The following is a 21339-nucleotide window of genomic DNA, read 5'->3' on the forward strand; positions in this document are numbered from 1 at the left end:
GCAAACATCCTAGATTTCAGATCATGTAGCTGGGGAACTCATGTTTACCAGTGTCCAGCACTTGTACTTAAAATGACTTCCCTGTTCACCTGTGACATCCAAGTATTAGCTTATACATCACAGGGGCATATCTGCTCAGGCAGATATGTCCACACATCTAGAATAGTGCACCCTGCCTTAGGGCTGTAAGGCCTGCAGTTCTGTGGGGTGGTTACCTATACTGTATGCAGTTGTCTGTAGGCATGCTGCGGCAACAAATGATGGACGGAATGCAGAATGAATCCTGTTCACCCCCAGTAAAAAAGATCTCTCTTTTGCTCACTACACCACCCCAGTTTGGAGCCAGCCATATGCAAATCAGTCTTGACCCTGCTCCTCATGGGAATAGTCAAGCCCTGAGCCGGGTTCTCCCTGGACCAGAAACAAGCATCCTGGGGCTGGTTTCAGTCTATCACCCTTCATCAGCCAGGCTAGGTTGAATCCAGTTGCACAGCGAGCAAGGGACTGATTTGCCTATGGCCATGTCTGAACTGGGGTGGCTTGGTGAGCAAAATAGCGATGGATTAAACCCAGATCTGTGACTGGGGGTGAATGTTTTGCCATTGTGCAACAGTCCGTCCATCATCTTGTGTGTTTTGCTGTTTACCCTATGTGGGAAGGGTATGCCCAGACGTGGGTCCCGTGCTCACTACACCACTGGAGTCAAGCTATCCTGGCTGAACGACGGCTGATAGCCAGAAACCGGTCCTAGGATGCTTGATTCCGTCCAGGGAAGACATGGATTGGCAGTTCGGGCAGGACTGTTCCCATGAGGCACAGGGTCAAGACTGATTTGAATATGGCCATGTCTGAACTGGGGTGGCTTGGTGAGCAAAATAACGATGGATTAAACCCAGATCTGTAACTGGGGGTGAATATTTTGCCATTGTGCAACATTCCATCCATCATCTTGTGTGTTACACAGGGATGTGTGCCATGTCGTGTTGTCACTTTTATCTGCACCAAGACACGCAGCCTGCAATGGCAGTCTTCATGAGTTGGGTGAGGGGCCTCCGAGGGTGGCACAATACATACTGCAGCCGTGGGGGACCCCCTTTAGTACCCATACCCTGGGCAGTTGTGGTACCATTTACTACGGACTTACAGGGGTGCTAAAGGATGGAACAATTGTACATTTTTAGGTAGGGAAAGAGATCTAGCTCTGGGGCCCTGGATAGCCGGAACTCAGTGCACTTTCTGTCAAAATTACATTAAATACCAGGCAAAAAGTAGGGGTGGTGGTTGACCTGAAGGAAATGGAGGGAGTTCCCACCAAGTAATCACACTCCTTTTCAAGATGAACAACAATATTAACTAATTAAACCTGAGCTCATCCCTCTGGTAGCTATGACACAGAAGAGCACACTGGTTAATTTTGAAGGCAGTGTGTATTTGTAGGAAAATCAATTGCTGCAAAATGCCACTAAATTGGCTAATCCGCACCGCAAATATCCTCGGGGGCCTGATCACCATGTTTGTGATTGTTTTAAATAAAGCAGTGTTTTTTTCTGTTTTGTTTTTTGCAGCCTGTTTTCCATAATTGAAAATGGGATGCATTAAAAAAAAATACAAAAATTGTACAAACTTTTGAGGGAGTTCCCACCTCAAGAAGGGAGGCGGGACCCTACTTACCGATCGGAAGGGGGTCTGAGATTTTTGCACAGAGCCAGAGCGGTAACGGTATGAAAGCAAATGTCTTATCTAGGTAAAAAGCATTTTTAATCCATAACAGGGTGCAAAGTGGATATCAAATATGCAGTATTGCTACAGGCAGATGCCCACATATATACATATGTGTGTCTTATGTTTTTGATTTCCAGCATTTAGAAGCACAGTACCGCTGGCAGTGACATCGTAAATATACGTTGGCCCTGAAGAAATTGCCTGATATTATACCTAAGGCAATGAAACATGTCGGCTGCGGGTTGAGTATGAGGCGATAGGTAGTATTCATATCTCACCCTTTTATATTACATGTTGAACTGCAATGCAACAAAAAGATATCAATAAAGTACGAGTAATATCTTGCTGCGCAGTTTAGTGTGTGTTATATGTTGAACGCTGTTAGTCTTGTGTCACATATATGTTGTTTGTACACTGCACCATTCACTGTTATTTTTCTTACTTTGGGTCTTGGACACGTTTTCGTTAAGCTATTTGACACCGATGATGAGAACAGGGCCGACCTGGTGAGTACCAACCAGGGGCCCCATTGGTGGTGCGCCCGTGAGGTGTCATCTAGCTATTCACACCTTTTCCTAAATGTTGTCCCTTTGAGTGAATGTCTGTATTGTGTTGGATGGTTTTCTGTTTATCAGAGATGGGCTCAATTTTTAACGTTGGCAACAGCCTGAAACGGTGGTATAATCTCTATGAATAGAGATATAACTAGAGTGCTCTCTGGACGATCTAGAACTGTTTACAGCCTGACTTATTTCTGCGTTGCCTTGAGGACTGGGTCATTTTTTGATTAGTGCTAAAGGATGGAACAATTGTACATTTTTAGGTAGGGAAAGAGATCTAGCTCTGGGGCCCTGGATAGCCGGAACTCAGTGCACTTTCTGTCAAAATTACATTAAATACCAGGCAAAAAGTAGGGGTGGTGGTTGACCTGAAGGAAATGGAGGGAGTTCCCACCTCAAGTAATCACACTCCTTTTCAAGATGAACAACAATATTAACTAATTAAACCTGAGCTCATCCCTCTGGTAGCTATGACACAGAAGAGCACACTGGTTAATTTTGAAGGCAGTGTGTATTTGTAGGAAAATCAATTGCTGCAAAATGCCACTAAATTGGCTAATCCGCACCGCAAATATCCTCGGGGGCCTGATCACCATGTTTGTGATTGTTTTAAATAAAGCAGTGTTTTTTTCTGTTTTGTTTTTTTGCAGCCTGTTTTCCATAATTGAAAATGGGATGCATTAAAAAAAAAATACAAAAATTGTACAAACTTTTTTTAGGAGCAGGCAGTAGTTCCATGGGCCAAAAACTTTTTTGTGGCCATTCACAAAAAGAAATGGGTTATAATATTAATATTTTGCTACCAGAATTTGGTCGCAAAACATAAATTCTTCCCTAAATAAATCGTATTTTGGAGCGTTACTCACCGTTAAATAGCTTAGTACAGGAAGCCTCATATCTCATCTGAATCCTTGCCAGGCCAGTTATAATTTCAGAATTTAGTTGAGAGTTTGTACATTGTAGACAGACAAGACTGGTCCATGAATATGAAAACTGTCTCCCATTCCATAGGGTAATTGTATAGCTGTACAGGTCTTGTTGTAATTCTTCTTGTCCCTTATAATACCGTGTTGATAAATATTTTGTATTTCCCCAAATTTTGTAATCTCTGCAAGTTAGCCTGAGGCCCGGTGGTGGTGAAAGGAAATGCCATAATACCTAAACTGCGTGTTCACAAACAGTGATGGCTGAGCCGAGCTCCGATGCATATCGAAACAGTTTAGCTTACATACTTGTCAGCGGACCGGTGTACTTATTCTGTGTTATTCAGAATTGTTGCATTATACCTATATCACCAATGAAGAGATGTGTACAAATTTATGGCCTGATGAAGACTCCATTTGAAGTTAAGACTTTGGGGTCAAAACGTCGTCGTACATATTGTTGACTTTATTGAATGATTGCTATAGATAGAACCCTGAGTTCAGGTCTCCACACGTTACAAATTTATGCATTTTTAAGTGAAGATTTGTTGTCTTTGTGTATTTATCACGGCACACTTTTGCTTACCATTGTCTCGCCATCCACTAACACTGCGCAGTTCACAAGGAGCACCTACTTTGACACAAGAACTGTTCCCCTGAGGGAACCATTTTGTGTGTTTAAAAAAAATAATAATACCTACAGTGGATCGTGGTAGAAAGATGTCTAGCAGACCTTTGACCACATCAAACTCCAAACCTATTTGGGGAAAAAAAATAAAAAAGCAAATAGTGGGAACACTAAGTGCAGATATAATTTGCCAGAGGTGTTAAACTGATATATTTGATTCATTAATATTCTTTCTTTTGCAGCAATTCAGTTCGTCCTCAGTGATGAGTTCAGTCATCTTCGCCCAGAGCAGAGATTGGCTCTGCTGCATGTAAGTCACAGAAAACAACAGACAATTAAGGGCATGATTATTTACCATTTCTTGCATAATTGAAGAATGAGTTTTGTTTTATTCAGGCATGTTATATTTTTTAAGTGTTCTGTTTCCTTTAGACAGGTTTGATGTTTCTGTAAATGGCCACTTTCAGACCTGAGTAATTTATTGCAATCAATGTCAATTTACTCAATTATGACAATAGAAGATATGCTTTGCTGCTGTTATGAATTCTTGCTCTTATTCTTGAGTCCCAAACCCTCTCAGCTCTCTGAATGTGATGTGGAGCTATTGGTCAAAAAAGGAGCTGGTGCATTTCAAGGTGTATGCTTCCAAAGCCGAAGTAATCTTCCCCCTTTCAAGGGCTTGTATTTCAGACTTGGTGTCTTCTGTCAAGGAATATGTTCTAACAAACCCATCCTTATCATTACTTTTACTTGTTAGTTGAGCGATCAGTTGCCATTCTAAGTGGAGAATACTCCATCTACTCCATTAGGCTTGTACATACGTTTGAAATTTCCCTCATAAAAGCAAAAACTGTTTATGCCTTGACCTATTTCCATTTTCATTGCGTTTATTATTTTCAGTGCTTAGTTCTGCTCAAACAAAAATCCATATTATAGACCATTTAGTCACCCTCCTTTTTCTGGCACCTGGCTGGGGAAGCCTCACTCAGTGCATGTATTTTCAGCCCCTTTTTCTGTAATCTTTTATTAATATTGTTTTTATATTTATCACTCATTTTAAACGATCTGTATGAATAGTTATTGCAGGCATTTGTTTGATACAGTGAAATTTAACATTTTTATGTTCCTTAATTAATTGACATGTTTTATAATCTTTTTTAGGAAGGAACTGGACCTCGTGTTATATCTGCTTTTGTGGAAATTATTTTTGATAACTCGGATAACAGATTACCTGTAAGTTAAAACCCCTTTTCTTGTGGCTGAAAACTCTCAGACGTATTTACAGCTATACAAAGTTTAAAAGTGTCACTCTAAGCAAATTTGGTTTGTGTAATTTGGCTAGTAGTGCAGAATTTTTCTGACAATTTTTAAGTGCTGTCCTATGAAATGTTTGACTCTTAAAACTTTTAAAACCAATTCCTGTACAGATATTTGTAGTGTGAATAGATCTTGAAAAAATGTTTTTTATTGCCTTTAATTGTTATTTGGTGGTTGTTTACTGTGAGCTAAACACAGATATCTTATTTATTATATTTCGAACAATGTGAAGGAGATATTAAAATCTTCGATTGGTTTTGCTAGAATTATAAAATGTGCTCTTTTATTTTTCAAAAGATTGACAAAGAAGAAGTTTCATTACGTCGCGTCATAGGAGCAAAAAAGGATCAATATTTCTTAGACAAGAAAATGGTGACGTAGGTACTCTTCACATCTGTTTTTGCACTCAAAACTGTATTTATATTTGATCAAATCTGATTCTCCGTCACAGGAGCACTGTATATTTCCTCCAGATAACCCGGAGCACTACATTAGTTATGAAAACATTTTTGTAAAGTTTGTGCTTATTTGCAGGGGACAATAATTCAATGGTTTGTTTTCATTTTAATAAAATCAAAACAAAAGTAAATATATATTTCTTATTTCCTTTTCTTATTCCATTGTAAATAATTCCGAAAAATAATAGCAGTAGTACCATCTAGGCGCAAAAAATCAAAATTGATATTTCTCCTCCAAGAAAGCCAGCCACTTGCCTGTTCAAGCAGATTAGCAAGTAATTCAATTCAAATCAAATAATGTTTATTCGGCCTAAATAAGGTCATGAAAGAAAATACAAAATAAACACATAAAATAATATAATGATACATTGTGTAAAATTAATTGACAGTAAAAACACAGATGTTTAGACAGTTCTTGATTCATATAGTTATTTTACTCTTGTTAAAAGCTCTCCTCCATAAATGTTCTGGTTCTAATAGCAGATTAAAAAAAAATAAGTCATATTAAAACATAGATCGAACGAACTCCGCAATTATAGTTCAAAAAGGGCTTCTCTACACCTGCGGTGCCCTTACTTTGTTAATAGAGGCTCACCATGTATCTTTTCAGTTTACAAATACTTTTGAAATCTTGAGAGTAACTTCATAAACTCGACTCTAGTAAATATTTGATTTGTTTGCTTAAGACTCTCCTATGAACTTTATAGTTATGTATTTCATAAGTAGGACATGAACCTTTGCTACACCCTTAATCGTCAGTAGAACCCGTCGGCTGGTACGTGGTTTTATGTTATTATTCCATTGTGCCTTTCTTGAAAGCATCATTTCTTGTGCTAATTACAAACCCATCATCATAGTGCTGAACATTTATCTTTTGATTTTTTCTATTTAAGATTCATAGAGTTGTGGTCCAATCTAAGCCATTACTTTTTTCTTTTTTAAGAATTTGACAGAATTCTATTCCTCTGAAATTTCTCCCACGAACGTGTTTTCTCCACGCACCCATACAACATGTAATACAATGTGCTTGAAACTGAGGTCTAACATTATTAAACAGTTAGTTGTCATCATTTTTGTAGGGTGCACAAGGGCATAGAAGATACGTACAGGTGAATTTTATTTGGAAAGCGGTTTTGAAGTGTATAGATCTGTACACCTACTATTTTTGATCATAACAAAATGACTTTTTTTTGCCTTTTCAAAATGATCAAGATTTGCATAATGAAATAGTTTCTGCAGTTGGAACCACTGAATTGTTGAATGAACTTCAAATTCATAAAGATGTAACTAGTCCTTATTATTTGTTTTGGGTTTCTACCTGACCTAGGAGCAGCCAACATTTCTGTTCTTTCATACACCTTAGTATAATAAGGTTTTGGCAGAAATGTAATTTTAATTGCTATTGTGACATTTGATACGTTTTCAGATGGGTCACCAAAAACATGTGACCCATTGTGGACAGATGACCAGGAGGCTTACTTCTGGTACAGGACAAGCTGGAGAAAACGCTATGACACGTTTGTGCTTATGTACCATGTGTATATTGGTTGTGTAGTTATGCTGTCAGGCGCAAAACCAAGTTGAGCAACTTTTTTCATATTAATTTTGCATAACTTTTCGTTATAGGAAAAATGATGTCATGAATCTTCTTGAAAGTGCTGGCTTTTCTCGCAGTAACCCTTATTATATAGTGAAACAAGGAAAGGTGAGATATTAACATTAATGATGGAATTTTTAACTGTGTTTCTAGAATGTAGATAGAATTGGGCAAATAATTACCAAGATAAGCTGTTAGTTTGATACTATTTAAAAGTAGTTTTTCAAGAAGTTACTGTAATGACTCATGTAGCTATATTTGTATGAAAATGCTGATTGTTTTGTAAGTAAGATAAGATATACCCAAATGTTCATTGGAAGAATATTTCAGAAGTCTGTATTAAGGCATTTGAGGAAAATTGTCCCGTCTATATCCCTGTTATGGTACATAAACATGCCTGATGTAGTTTCATGCCTCTTCTGGAATTGAGTTTAATGCCCTGCCAGAGACAAGTTTGTAGTAGACTGAAGGTGGTAAAATATACCAATAGTTCTTTGGATGCAACGTTTAGTTTTTTTTCCTTGGATGAGCAATTGGCAAACATCCTAGGCATCTTTGTAATATAACAGCACAACTTATAATTAAGGATCTCTATGGTTGAAAACAAACAGGAAAACGTTATTGCTGACACATGCTCCGCCCCTATGGCAAGTTGACTGGAGCTTTTTCAAGGTTTATAACAAAAGATCTACATGCACAAACTACTGATATTCTCATTAACTATATCAGGTCAGTCAGTGGCAATTAAAATGTTCAACCATGTCTTATGAAAACTGTGCACGCTTTGGTATTGACAGAATATTTACTCCCTGGTAAGAAGTGAGTGATTGTCTACTTCGGAATCTGGTGTTTTGTTGCATGATCTATTGAAGTCTGCCTGGCATCTGTGTAAGTGATAATCGTGTGTTAAACAGTCAGGAGTTCTTCCTTGAAAGAATACTACAATGATCTTCCATTTCACGTTCACCAAAAAAGGTGAGAAATAGAAGGGCACCGTGGGAGCTCTATTAACTCCGTAAAGGACTACACAAGCATATTAGACGTGACATAAGGAGAGTTTATTTGCCAGTGGTGCACGCAATTTAAGACCATTAGTTGTACTAGTATTTTAAATAAATACTTGCTACTAAAGAGGCCCAAGTCCAATATATGGCAGTCCTCTTATAGTTAGTCTCTTGTTTTTTAGGTCGAGCCTAGCTCAGCGCGCATGCGCTACTCTATGGGAGGCTTCTTGTAAGCACTCCCAACTTTCAACTTTTCCGTGTGGATTTGTTTACACCCACACATTTGTTTGGCCATTGTGTATGGCTTTCACAAATGAAAGCACGCAAATGGCCAAAGGCGTGGTTATGCCCCACCCTTTCTTTATATGTTCCCTTCCCTAGCCTATGTGTCTCAGAAGCGAGCAGAATGAGCAGCGGCGCACAGTGTGCCAGCTGCATTCTAGGCTCACGTTACAACTCTTATGTTTACCCAGAGTGAGGGTTTTCACTTTCGCTTCTGCGAATTTTTTAATTTCCAGCACACAGACACAGCACACCCTCCCAACATGCAAAAACAGTAAACTTATCTTCCTTCGTTTGATCGTCACCTGCCTTCTTCCAATATGCTCGTATCTCCCCACACGCCATGAAACACTTGCAAGTGGGGAAGGTGTGCTTTGGCTTTCACTTTTGCTGCTGCACGTTTGTTTTTCCTTTGGGTGAGGGCTTGTTTTATTTGCAGCGCACCATATGTTGTGGGTTGCAGCCGCCCTTGTTTTATATGCGTTTTAATTCCATTCCCTAAACCCTTAGTGCTACAAAACATGACATTCCATGCACTCATAGTGAAAATCTACCAACCTGACATTTGCTTTGACAGCCTCCTCTTGCCAACCGGCGAATGAAGACTTGAACCACGTTACTTCGTTAACTCACACAACCCATATATCTAACCCACACCAGCTCCGGCACGTTGGGAATGAAACAGTTTCCGAAAGGAGGCTATGAACTGGGCGCTTCCCATGTCAAAATAAACCGCCAGGGCGTGCAACTGTTTCGAATAATTTTTTTCTGAAAGTGGGCTTTGAAACTTGGGCTTTGGCTGCGCTCGGCGGCTGCCCCACTTTTGCTGGTACTCTCATTACATGCAGCAGTGGAAACTCCAAAGGGGTGCGAGGGAGCCAAAACCGGTTTGGGCCAACTGTGCATGACTGGTCGCTTAGCTACTGCCGCGTCCGGCTGTTTGAAGGAGTTTGAAGCTTCGTTTTGGGGACCCTTTGTTGTTAGCACTTGTGGTTTGCTGGCAGCCTTGCTTCGTGTGTTCCAGGGATCTGTCTCTTTAGGCCGGGAGGATGAAGGCTGTGCCGTTGCTGGCGCTGCTGCTAGTCTTCCTGCTCCTCCTCCCGCTAAGTGTGTCCCAGCCACTGAGGTAGGTCCTTCAAGATGCGATGGTAGTGTTTTTTTTAATTATGATCATGGCGAGTTCGTTGTATGGGATAATACAATGCGTATTTGTAAAGTGCACTTTTCCCCCAACGGCCTCTCGGCGCTATTGACTCTAGATATTTACTGTGACCCAACTCAGTAGTTTAATTTATCGCCCCGGGGAGGATGAAAGTTGCTACAGAGGGATTTACATATGTGTTCATGCATGTGAGTTTAAGCCCAAGTCTGCTCAGGCAATGCATTAGTCCACTGAGCTCCCAGATTCAGGATACTTTCAGAGAAACAACCTGCTTTTATGTTTAGAGCGGCCACAGTTGACAACCGCCATATGAAATGAACTCAGTTATCTGAAGGCAGGTAACGCAGCTACAGTGCTTTGCAAACCGAAGAGGGCATTTACAAGCGGAACACAGCATTTAAAACGTAATTTAATTTGAAAAACAAATCTTTAAAACAATGATGATACACAATCACGAACACTCTTAACAAACACTCAACACGATGTACAATGCTCTGTGTGCTCTCTATTTGGCCAGATAAAGGGCCCTTTTCACCCCGCAACCGTTCCCTAAACCAAACTGAATAGGCTCCCATTTTGTATTATTATTTTATGAAAATATTTGGGCACATACCTAAATGCCTGACTTCAGTGTTGCATCTGGCCAAAATTTGGTCAGTCGTTTCCATGACCGCGGGATGTATTAATTTATGAATGCATCTTTGCCGGTGGCATGTCCAAGAGAAACGTGCTTTCGTCATGCACATGTGTATGCATTCAGATTGTGGCGTGACGGCTGCATTCTTTTCGGGTCGATTTGTGGTCCATAGCATGAAGAAAAAGGCCAGGAGATGGGGGAATTGCAGAGCTCCATGTAGTAAGCCTAGAAAATATGCAATCAAACGCAAATTCTTTGGAATGTTAAAGGCTAGAGGGCAAATCCCTCTTTTTTTTTTTTTTTTTTTTTAAATGTGCAGGGCTTTTTAGCAATGGCTCTTGGGGCCCAAACCCATGCCACATTATCAGGAAAACCACTATCTGTGTAATGATTTTATTTTGAATTATTTGTAGTAAATTAATCTCATGTAGATATCATCAAAACGGGCCACCATCTTTTGCCCACTTTTTACTTAAATCTTAAAGCGGAGCCCACAAAGCAGTTTCTTCAAGGTATTTTTTATAAATATGTATTTCCTGGCACTCTGACCTTGGTGACTGCAGAAAACTAAAGAGAATAGCGTGCACTCTGCTTCTGCCTGTTTTCCGGTCCATCCTTTTACCGAATCCCCCGCTTGGCACGCGCCAAGACCTCAGTGTAGTTTTCCTCACACAACCTTTTTAGGTCTCGCGTGGCGTCGGATGCACACATGCGCACTCGAGCTCGCGAGATTTAATGACTTTGAGTAGCGAGGTTAATCTCGTCCCTCTTCTCCATTGGCTGGCCTCCTAAACGGTGGCCAGCCATTGGAGAAGAGGTCCCAGTGACGTTCTTCTTTGGATCTAAGCCCCGTCCTTTTCGGATTGGGGGGGCGTGTTTTTGACATTCTTTCTAGGCTGTAAACAACAGTCAGAAACACGCCCCCCAGTCTGAAAAGGACTGGGCTTAGATAGAAAGAAGAACCATTTGTCTGTAAGCCCCATCCTTTTCAGACTGTTTACATCCTAGAAAGAAAGTCTAAAACACGCCCCCCAATCTGAAAAGGACGGGGCTTAGAGACAAATGGCGAGCGCTTGTTTTATGTGGCATCACTTATTTTAGTAGTAGCTCGGTAATATTTGTTTTAATCTTTGGTTTGCCCCTGTAGTTGGTGGATTTTGTTTTTCTGGTGCTTCGTTTACAAACCTTTAACTTTTACAGAAAAGAAGACGAAAAAAACGGGAGACAAACACATAGCAACCCTTCTTTTATAATGAAAAATTGCAACATTCACAGTAATTTACGTGTTGAGCGGAAAAATAAAATCTGTACAAATAAAATCTGTACGTGTACCATTGCGTATCTTCTAAAGAGGGGGTGCACTGTAGGAAGGATCTGTTTTTCAGTCTAGATGCAAAGTCCCAGGCCGCAGGGGAGAGAGCGCGCGGAGTGTAAAGAGCTCCAGACGAAGGATAAAGCGCCTTTTCGGGCAATACTCGGGAGTGTGACTCTGCCCTCCCTCTTGGTTTGAGCTGGTTCCCGGGGCAGCGAGAGGCCGCTGGGTAGGATGCACACGACTGGGAGGTGGACGATTCTCCTGCTGGTACTGGCGCACTGGACCCTGCCGGGCTCCCGGGCGGACACCTCCATCTGGACGGCCTACGTGAACTGCACCTACACCAAAAACAACCACACCCGCTCCGACGTGGGCGAGCTGGGGATGTTCGCCCAGCACTCGCCGAGGACACGGGTGCAGGGGGTGGTGGCGGTGCCGAAGGATGAGGGCTACACTGCCTGCTTGCCCGGCGCCAACTTCATGGCGCCCCCAGAGGGCGCCTGGATAGCGCTAGTCCAGCGGGGCTACTGCACCTTCCGGTAGAAGATTGAGAACGCAGCCAGCAAGGGCGCTATGGGGGTGGTGGTGTTCAATACCGAGCCCGGAAACAGCGTCACCACCATGTCCCACCCAGGTGAGTGTGGACCTAAGACCAGCTGGTCATCCATCCTGCTAACAAGCCACACTGAAGACAAAGAGCCCACCAGGAGCTTGAGGATAGCCACCAAAACTACACAGCATAAACCCGTATTGCAACAGTGTTCAGAGTACATGTGGGAAATCATCATCGGCCCATAAAATAATTCAGTAGCCATACCTGCAGACCAAAAGGCCTCACTCTGCGGGTCCCTCAGCTAAACTGCAAGTTCCAGAATCCTGTTTTGTTACCTCCTGAGCCAGGACTAGCTCTCAGTGTCACCTCTGCCACAGGTCTACTTGGCAGCTAGGGGTGATAGTTTCATTTGTGTCCCAGTATTAGTAACTTAGGCTTTCTCATAAATTCACGAGACATCTAATATATGGGATGGATTACCCTTTTCTCTCTCTCTCTCTCTGTGTGTGTGTGTGTGTGTGTGTGTGTGTGTGTGTGTCTCTGTGTGTGTGTGTGTCTGTGTGTGTGTGTCTCTGTGTGTGTGTCTGTGTGTGTGTGTCTCTGTGTGTGTGTGTCTCTGTGTGTGTGTGTGTCTCTGTGTGTGTGTGTGTCTCTGTGTGTGTGCCTCTGTGTGTGTGGCTCTGTGTGTGTGGCTCTGTGTGTGTGTGGGAGGAGCTCTGTGTGTGTGGGGAGCTCAGTGTGTGCGTGTGGGAGCTCTGTGTGTGTGGGGGGCTCTGTGTGTGGGGGGGGCTCTGTGTGTGTGGGGGGGCTCTGTGTGTGGCTGTATGGCTCTGTGTGTGTGGCTCTGTGTGTGTGGCTCTGTGTATTTGGCTCTCTGGTGTGGCTCTCTGTTGTGGCTCTCTGTGTCTGTGGCTCTGTGTGTTTGTGTGCGGCATTTGCGAGAGATTAAGCTATCGGCATTGTAAATGACAATGCCATTTATTTATCTGTTTTCAAAAGCAACACATAAATAAAAAAATTGTCATTTACAATGCCAATAGCTCTAACTTTTGCAAAGGCGAGACCGTTGCATTGTAAATGCTTGTTTCTTACTGAGTAGATTTCGTGCCATTGTCCCATCCGGGCAGAAAATCAATAAGTAAACCGGGCCTGTTTTCCCAGGCACAGACGGCTCCCTGTGACATAAAGCAGACACACTCAGCCTATCGGTCGGTGGGCCCTGGAAACCAACTCTGTTTGTTATTGAAACCAGGCTATCAGAGGAATCAAACCAGAAAGGCAGATACACCAAAGACTTTCAAGTCCTGAGGAACTGAACTACCAAACACAAGCCCCACTGGCTCTGCACAACGCAAAAGCCACTCAACATTCTAAATATGGCATTTCCTTTTTTAGGTCTCGCTGGCGTTGCAGCGCGAAGCGCTGCCGCCAACTAGACTTATAGCCGCCTTCATCCCTGTCAAGGGAGTAACAGCTGTGAACGAGCCCGATACAGACCTGGGCACGAGCCGACCCAGGTCTGTGAACGTGCTTCAAGGTTGAGCAGCTTGTGCACGTTTGTTGGACGTCAGGCACCGCAAGCGCCGCCAGACCAATTATCCCAGCATGAAACTCTACTTCCTGAGGCCCACAAGACCAATTATCCCAGCAGGAGTCTCCACTTCCTCAGGCACCGCAACAATTATAACAGCATGAGACCCACTTATCACAGCATGTCAACAGGTGCCTCAGGCTGCTGGAGCACTCAACTATAATTAATGCACAGTTGAGTGCTCCAGCAGCGTGGGGCGCCTCTCTGCATGCTGTGATTATTATCACTTTGGGGCCTCATGCTGTGATAATTAGGGCAGCATGCTCTATTTGCAGCACTGAACATTTTCAAAGAAGGCGAAGCAGCGACATTCATTGGAGACACTCACCCTCATGCCCTCACCCCCCTCACTCGCCCTCACCCCCTCACACCCCCTGACCCCTCACACACCTCCTCACCCCCTCACTCACACACCCTCACCATCACCTTCACCCTCACACACCCTCAACCTCACTCACCCTCTCACCCTCACACACCCTCTCACCCTCTCACCCTCACACCCCCTCACACCCCCTCACCTTCACACCCCCTCACCCTCACTCACCCCCTCACCCACCCCCTCACCCTCACTCACCCCCTCACCCTCACTCACCCCCTCACCCTCACTCACCCCCTCACCCTCACACCCCCTTACACCCCTCACCCTTACACCCCTCACCCTTACACCCCTCACCCTTACACCCCTCACCCTCACACCCCTCACCCTCACACCCCTCACCCTCACACCCTCTCACCCTCACACCCTCACACCCTCTCACCCTCACACCCTCTCACCCTCTCACCCTCACACACTCTCACCCTCACACACTCTCACCCTCACACACTCACCCTCACACACTCACCCTCACACACTCACCCTCACACACTCACCCTCACACCCCTCACATACCCTCACACACCCTCACACACTCTCACACCCTCACCCTCTCACCCCCTCACCCTCACACCCCCTCACCCTCACACCCCCTCACCCCCCCTCACCCTCACACCCCCTCACCCTCCCTCACCCCCTCACTCACCCTCACACACACTCACACACACACCCTCATATACCCTTACCAGCATAGCATAGCATAACAAAACATAGCATAACGAAACACAGCATAGCATAGCATAACATAACAAACAAAAGCATAGGATAGCAAAAGCACAGCATAACAAAACAAAGCATAGGATAGCAAAACACAACAAAACATAGCATAGCAAAACACAACAAAGCATAGCATAACAAAACACAACAAAACACCATAGCATAACAAAACAAAGCATAGCAAAATAAAGCATATCATAGTAAAACAACAAAACATAGCATAACATAACACAACAAAACATAGCAGAACAAAACATAGCAGAACAAAACATAGCATAACAAATTATAGCATAACAAATCATAGCATAACAAAACATAGCATAACAAAACATAGCATAACAAAACATAGCATAACACAGCAAAACATAGAATAGCATAACAAAACAAACCATAGCATAACATAACAAAGAATAGCAAAACAAAACATAGCATAGTAAAACAAAACAAACCATAGCATAACATAACAAAGAATAGCAAAACAAAACATAGCATAGTAAAACAAAACAAAACATAGCATAGCATAACATAACACAACAAAACAGCAGAACAAAACAGCAGATCATAACAAAACATAGCAAAGCATAGGATAGCAAAACAAAACAGCATAGCAAAACATAGCATATCATAGTAAAACAACAAAACATAGCATAACATAACACAACAAACCATAGCAGAACAAAACATAGCATAACAAATCATAGCATAACAAAACATAGCATAACAAAACATAGCATAACAAAACAGCAGAACATAGAATAGCATAACAAAACAAACCATAGCATAACATAGAATAGCATAACAAAACAAACCATAGCATAACATAAAGAATAGCAAAACAAAACATAGCATAGTAAAACAAACCATAGCATAGCATAACATAACACAACAAAACAGCAGAACAAAACAGCAGAACATAACAAAACATAGCAAAACAAAGCATAGGATAGCATAGCAAAACATAACATAACTTAAAACAAAACATAGCATAGCAAAATATAGAATAGCATAGCAAAACATAGAATAGCATAACAAAACAAAACATAGCATAGCATAACAACACAACAAAACAGCAGAACAAAACAAAGCATAGGATAGCAAAACAAAACATAGCATAGCAAAACATAGCATATCATAGTAAGACAACAAAACATAGCATAACAAAACACAGCAAAGCATAACACAGCAAAGCATAGGATAGCAAAACACAGCAAAGCATAGGATAGCAAAACACAGCAAAGCATAGGATAGCAAAACACAGCAAAGCATAGGATAGCAAAACACAGCATAACATAGCGCATAACATAGCGCATAACATAGCGCATAACATAGCGCATAACATAGCGCATAACATAGCGCATAACATAGCGCATAACATAGCGCAACACATAGCGCATAGCGCATCGCATAGCGCATAACATAGCGCATAGCACAGAACATAGCGCATAACATAGCGCATAACATAGCGCATAACATATCGCATAACAGCGCATAGCGCATAACATAGCGCATAGCGCATAACATAGCGCATAACATAGCGCATAACATAGCGCATAACATACCGCATAACATAGCGCATAGTGCATAGCATAGCGCATAGCATAGCGCATAGCATAGCGCATAACATAGCACATAGCGCATAACATAGCGCATAGCGCATAACATAGCGCATAGCGCATAGCGCATAGCATAGCGCATAGCATAGTGCATAACATAGCGCATAACATAGCGCATAACATAGCGCATACCATAGCGCATAACATAGCGCATAACATAGCGCATAGCGCATAACATAGCGCATAGTGCATAACATAGTGCATAGCATAGCGCATAACATAGCGCATAACATAGCACATAGCGCATAGCATAGCGCATAACATAGCGCAGCGCATAGCGCATAGCGCATAACATAGCGCATAACAGCGCAGCGCATAGCGCATAGCATAGCGCATAGCGCATAGTATAGCGCATAACACAGCGCATAACATAGCGCATAGCATAGCGCATAGCATAGCGCATGACATAGCACATAACATAGTGCATAGCGCATAAAATAGCGCATAAAATAGCGCATAACATAGCGCAACACATAGCGCATAGCGCATAACATAGCGCAACACATAGCGCATAGTGCATAACATAGTGCATAGCGCATAACATAGCGCATAACATAGCGCATAACATAGCGCATAACATAGCGCATAACATAGCGCACAACATAGCGCATAGCGCATAACATAGCGCACAACATAGCGCATAGCGCATAACATAGCGCATAACATAGCGCATAACATAGCGCATAACATAGCGCATAACATAGCGCATAACATAGCGCATAACATAACGCATAGCGCATAACATAGCGCATAACATAACGCATAGCGCATAACATAGCGCATAACATAACGCATAGCGCATAACATAGCGCATAGCGCATAACATAGCGCATAACATAGTGCATAGCGTAGCGCATAGCACATAACATAGCGCATAACATAGCGCAGCGCATAGCGCATAACATAGCGCATAACATAGCGCATAACATAGCGCATAGCGCATAACATAGCGCATAACATAGCGCATAACATAGCGCATAACATAGCGCATAGCATAGCGCATAACATAGCGCATAACATAGCGCATAACATAGCGCATAGCGCATAACATAGCGCATAACATAGCGCATAGCGCATAGCGCATAACATAGCGCATAACATAGCGCATAACATAGCGCAGAGCATAGCACATAACATAGCGCATAACATAGCGCACAGCATAGCGCATAGCGCATAACATAGCGCATAACATAACGCACAACATAGCGCATAGCATAGCGCATAGCATAGCGCATAGCATAGCGCATAGCATAGCGCATAACATAGCGCATAACGCATAACATAGCGCATAGCGCATAACATAGCGCATAACATAGCGCATAGCGCATAACATAGCGCATAGTGCATAACATAGCGCATAGCATAGCGCATAACATAGCGCATAACATAGCACATAGCACATACGCATAGCGCATAACATAGCGCATAACATAGCGCAGCGCATACCACATAACATAGCGCATAACATAGCGCATAGCGTATAACATAGCGCATAACATAGCGCATAACATAGCGCATAACATAGCGATTAACATAGCGCACAACATAGCGCACAACATAGCGCATAACATAGCGCATAACATAGCGCATAACATAGCGCATAACACAGCATAGCGCATAACAAAGCATAGCGCATAACATAGCGCATAACATAGCGCATAGCGCATAACATAGCGCATAACATAGCGCATAGCATAGCGCATAACATAGCGCATAACATAGCGCATGACAGCGCATGACATAGCACATTACATAGTGCATAGCGCATAAAATAGCGCATAACAGCGCATAACATAGCGCAACACATAGCGCATAGCGCATAACATAGCGCAACGCATAGCGCATAACATAGCGCATAACATAGCGCATAGCGCATAACAGCGCATAACATAACATAGCGCATAGCGCATAACATAGCGCATAACATAGCGCACAACATAGCGCACAACATAGCGCACAACATAACGCATAGCGCATAACATAGCGCATAACATAGCGCATAACATAGCGCATAACATAACGTATAGCGCATAACATAGCGCATAGCGCATAACATAGCGCATAACATAGCGCAGCGCATAGCACATAACATAGCGCATAACATAGCACATAACATAGCGCATAACATAGCGCATAGCGCATAACATAGCGCATAACATAGCGCACAATATAGCGCATAGCGCACAACATAGCGCATAACATAGCGCATAGCGCATAACATAGCGCCTAACATAGCGCGTAGCGCATAACATAGCGCATAACATAGCGCATAACATAGCGCAGAGCATAGCACATAACATAGCGCATAACATAGCGCATAACATAGCGCACAGCATAGCGCATAGCGCATAACATAGCGCATAACATAACGCACAACATAGCGCATAGCATAGCGCATAGCATAGCGCATAACATAGCGCATAACGCATAACATAGCGCATATCGCATAACATAGCGCATAGCGCATAACATAGCGCTTAGCACATACGCATAGCGCATAACATAGCGCATAACATAGCGCAGCGCATACCACATAACATAGCGCATAGCATAGCGCATAGCGCATAACATAGCGCATAACATAACATAGCGCATAGCGCATAACATAGCGCATAACATAGCGCAGCGCATATCACATAACATAGCGCATAACATAGCGCATAGCGCATAACATAGCGCATAACATAGCGCACAACATAGCGCATAGCGCACAACATAGCGCATAACAGCGCATAGCATAGCGCATAACATAGCGCATAACAAAGCGCATAACAGCGCATAGCGCATAGCATAGCGCATAACATAGCGCATAGCGCATAACATAGCGCATAACATAGCGCATAGCGCATAACAGCGCAGCGCATAACATAGCGCATAACATAGCGCATAACATAGCGCATAACATAGCGCATAACATAGCGCATAGCGCATAACGCATAACATAGCGCATAGCGCATAATATAGCGCATAACATAGCGCATAGCGCATAACATAACATAGCGCATAGCGCATAACATAGCGCATAACATAGCGCAGCGCATATCACATAACATAGCGCATAACATAGCGCATAACATAACATAGCGCATAGCGCATAACATAGCGCATAACATAGCGCAGCGCATATCACATAACATAGCGCATAACATAGTGCATAACATAGCGCATAACATAGCGCATAACGCATAACATAGCGCATAACATAGCGCATAGCGCATAACATAGCGCATAACAAAGCATAGCGCATAACATAGCGCATAACATAGCGCAGCGCATAGCACATAACATAGCGCAGCGCATAGCGCATAACATAGCGCATAACATAGCGCATAACATAGCGCATAACATAGCGCATAACATAGCGCATAGCGCATAACATAGCGCACAACATAGCGCATAGCGCACAACATAGCGCATAACAGCGCATAGCATAGCGCATAACATAGCGCATAACATAGCGCATAACATAACATAGCGCATAGCGCATAACATAGCGCATAACATAGCGCAGCGCATATCACATAACATAGCGCATAACATAGCGCATAACATAGCGCATAACATAGCGCATAACGCATAACATAGCGCATAACGCATAACATAGCGCATAGCGCATAACATAGCGCATAGCGCATAACATAGCGCATAACATAGCGCATAGCGCATAACATAGCGCATAACAAAGCATAGCGCATAACATAGCGCATAACATAGCGCATAACATAACATAGCGCATAGCGCATAACATAGCGCATAACATAGCGCAGCGCATATCACATAACATAGCGCATAACATAGCGCATAACAAAGCGCATAACATAGCGCATAACATAGCGCATAACACCGCATAACAAAGCATAGCGCATAAAGCGCATAACATAGCGCATAACAAAGCATAGCGCATAACATAGCGCATAACATAGCGCATAACATAGCGCATAACATAGCGCATAGCATAGCGCATAGCATAGCGCATAACATAGCGCATAACATAGCGCATAACATAGCGCATAACATAGCGCATAACAACGCTCCTCCTGCATTTGAACTTTTAAAAATAATAGCTTATCTTGCTTTGCGCCGAGCGATCGCGTTTTTTACTTTACTTTGCCGCGCCGCTTAGAGGGAATTTTAGGGAGTTCTTACCCACATTTAAATTGTTGCACACCCACATTTTGTGGGATAGAAGGGACGCGGGGGCACTGCACAAGCATCGCGCCGGTTTCGAGCGCCATTTTGGAGTGGGGAGAAGGTCTTTCCTCACGGAGCGCCATCTTGGGTGAGGGAGAGCCACTCGCCCTGCCAGGACCCACGCGATATCCCCGCAGGCCATTTAAGATGGCCGCTAGACTGGTGCGCAGCAACGGTGCGCAGCGGGTGCGCCGTAGGGGCGCCGGAGGTGCGCCAGAGGTAAGCCCGTTTGCGCCCGCTCGCGCAACGGACGCGCCGGGGGCCGGTACCTCTGGATCTCTGCCGCGAGATACCATTATCTATACTCGTGATGAACTTTTAGGTTTTAACTTTAGCCCCCCGTCTAGGGGTCCAGCTGCATCTTCAGGAACTCAGACAGACTCCTTTAGTTGTGGCCTTTTGAACGTTAGGTCGTTGTGTTCACATCATGAAGAGATCGCCTTCATGATTGAACAACATGAGTTGGATATCTTACTCATGACAGAGACATGGACTAGCACGGACTGCGCTGTTGAGTTAGGCTCGGCCTGCCCTTCGGGATACAAAATCAGGCACATCCCCCGAATCGGTGCTAGAGGGGGCGGACTAGGACTAATATTTAGAGAGTCTATTGACCTTTCCCTCTTTGACATCAAGACCAATCCTGGTCATGAATTACTTGCTTTCTCTCTAAACGGACAGGGGGGCGCTTTATTT

At 43.2% G+C, this 21339-nt stretch overlaps 1 protein-coding gene across 1 annotated transcript in view; it reads left to right on the plus strand.

Annotated features, from left to right (window-relative positions):
* SMC3 (structural maintenance of chromosomes 3) overlaps positions 1–21339 on the plus strand; it is an 845399-nt gene that overhangs the window by 122935 nt on the left and 701125 nt on the right. The window contains exons 4-7 of the mRNA XM_078643761.1: positions 4076–4143; positions 4995–5066; positions 5448–5527; positions 7235–7313. Coding sequence (XP_078499887.1) covers positions 4076–4143; positions 4995–5066; positions 5448–5527; positions 7235–7313 — 299 coding nt within the window. The remainder of the gene's footprint in view (positions 1–4075; positions 4144–4994; positions 5067–5447; positions 5528–7234; positions 7314–21339) is intronic.

This window comes from Lissotriton helveticus, chromosome 5_1 (assembly GCF_964261635.1).
Source record: "Lissotriton helveticus chromosome 5_1, aLisHel1.1, whole genome shotgun sequence".
Taxonomy (NCBI): domain Eukaryota; kingdom Metazoa; phylum Chordata; class Amphibia; order Caudata; family Salamandridae; genus Lissotriton; species Lissotriton helveticus.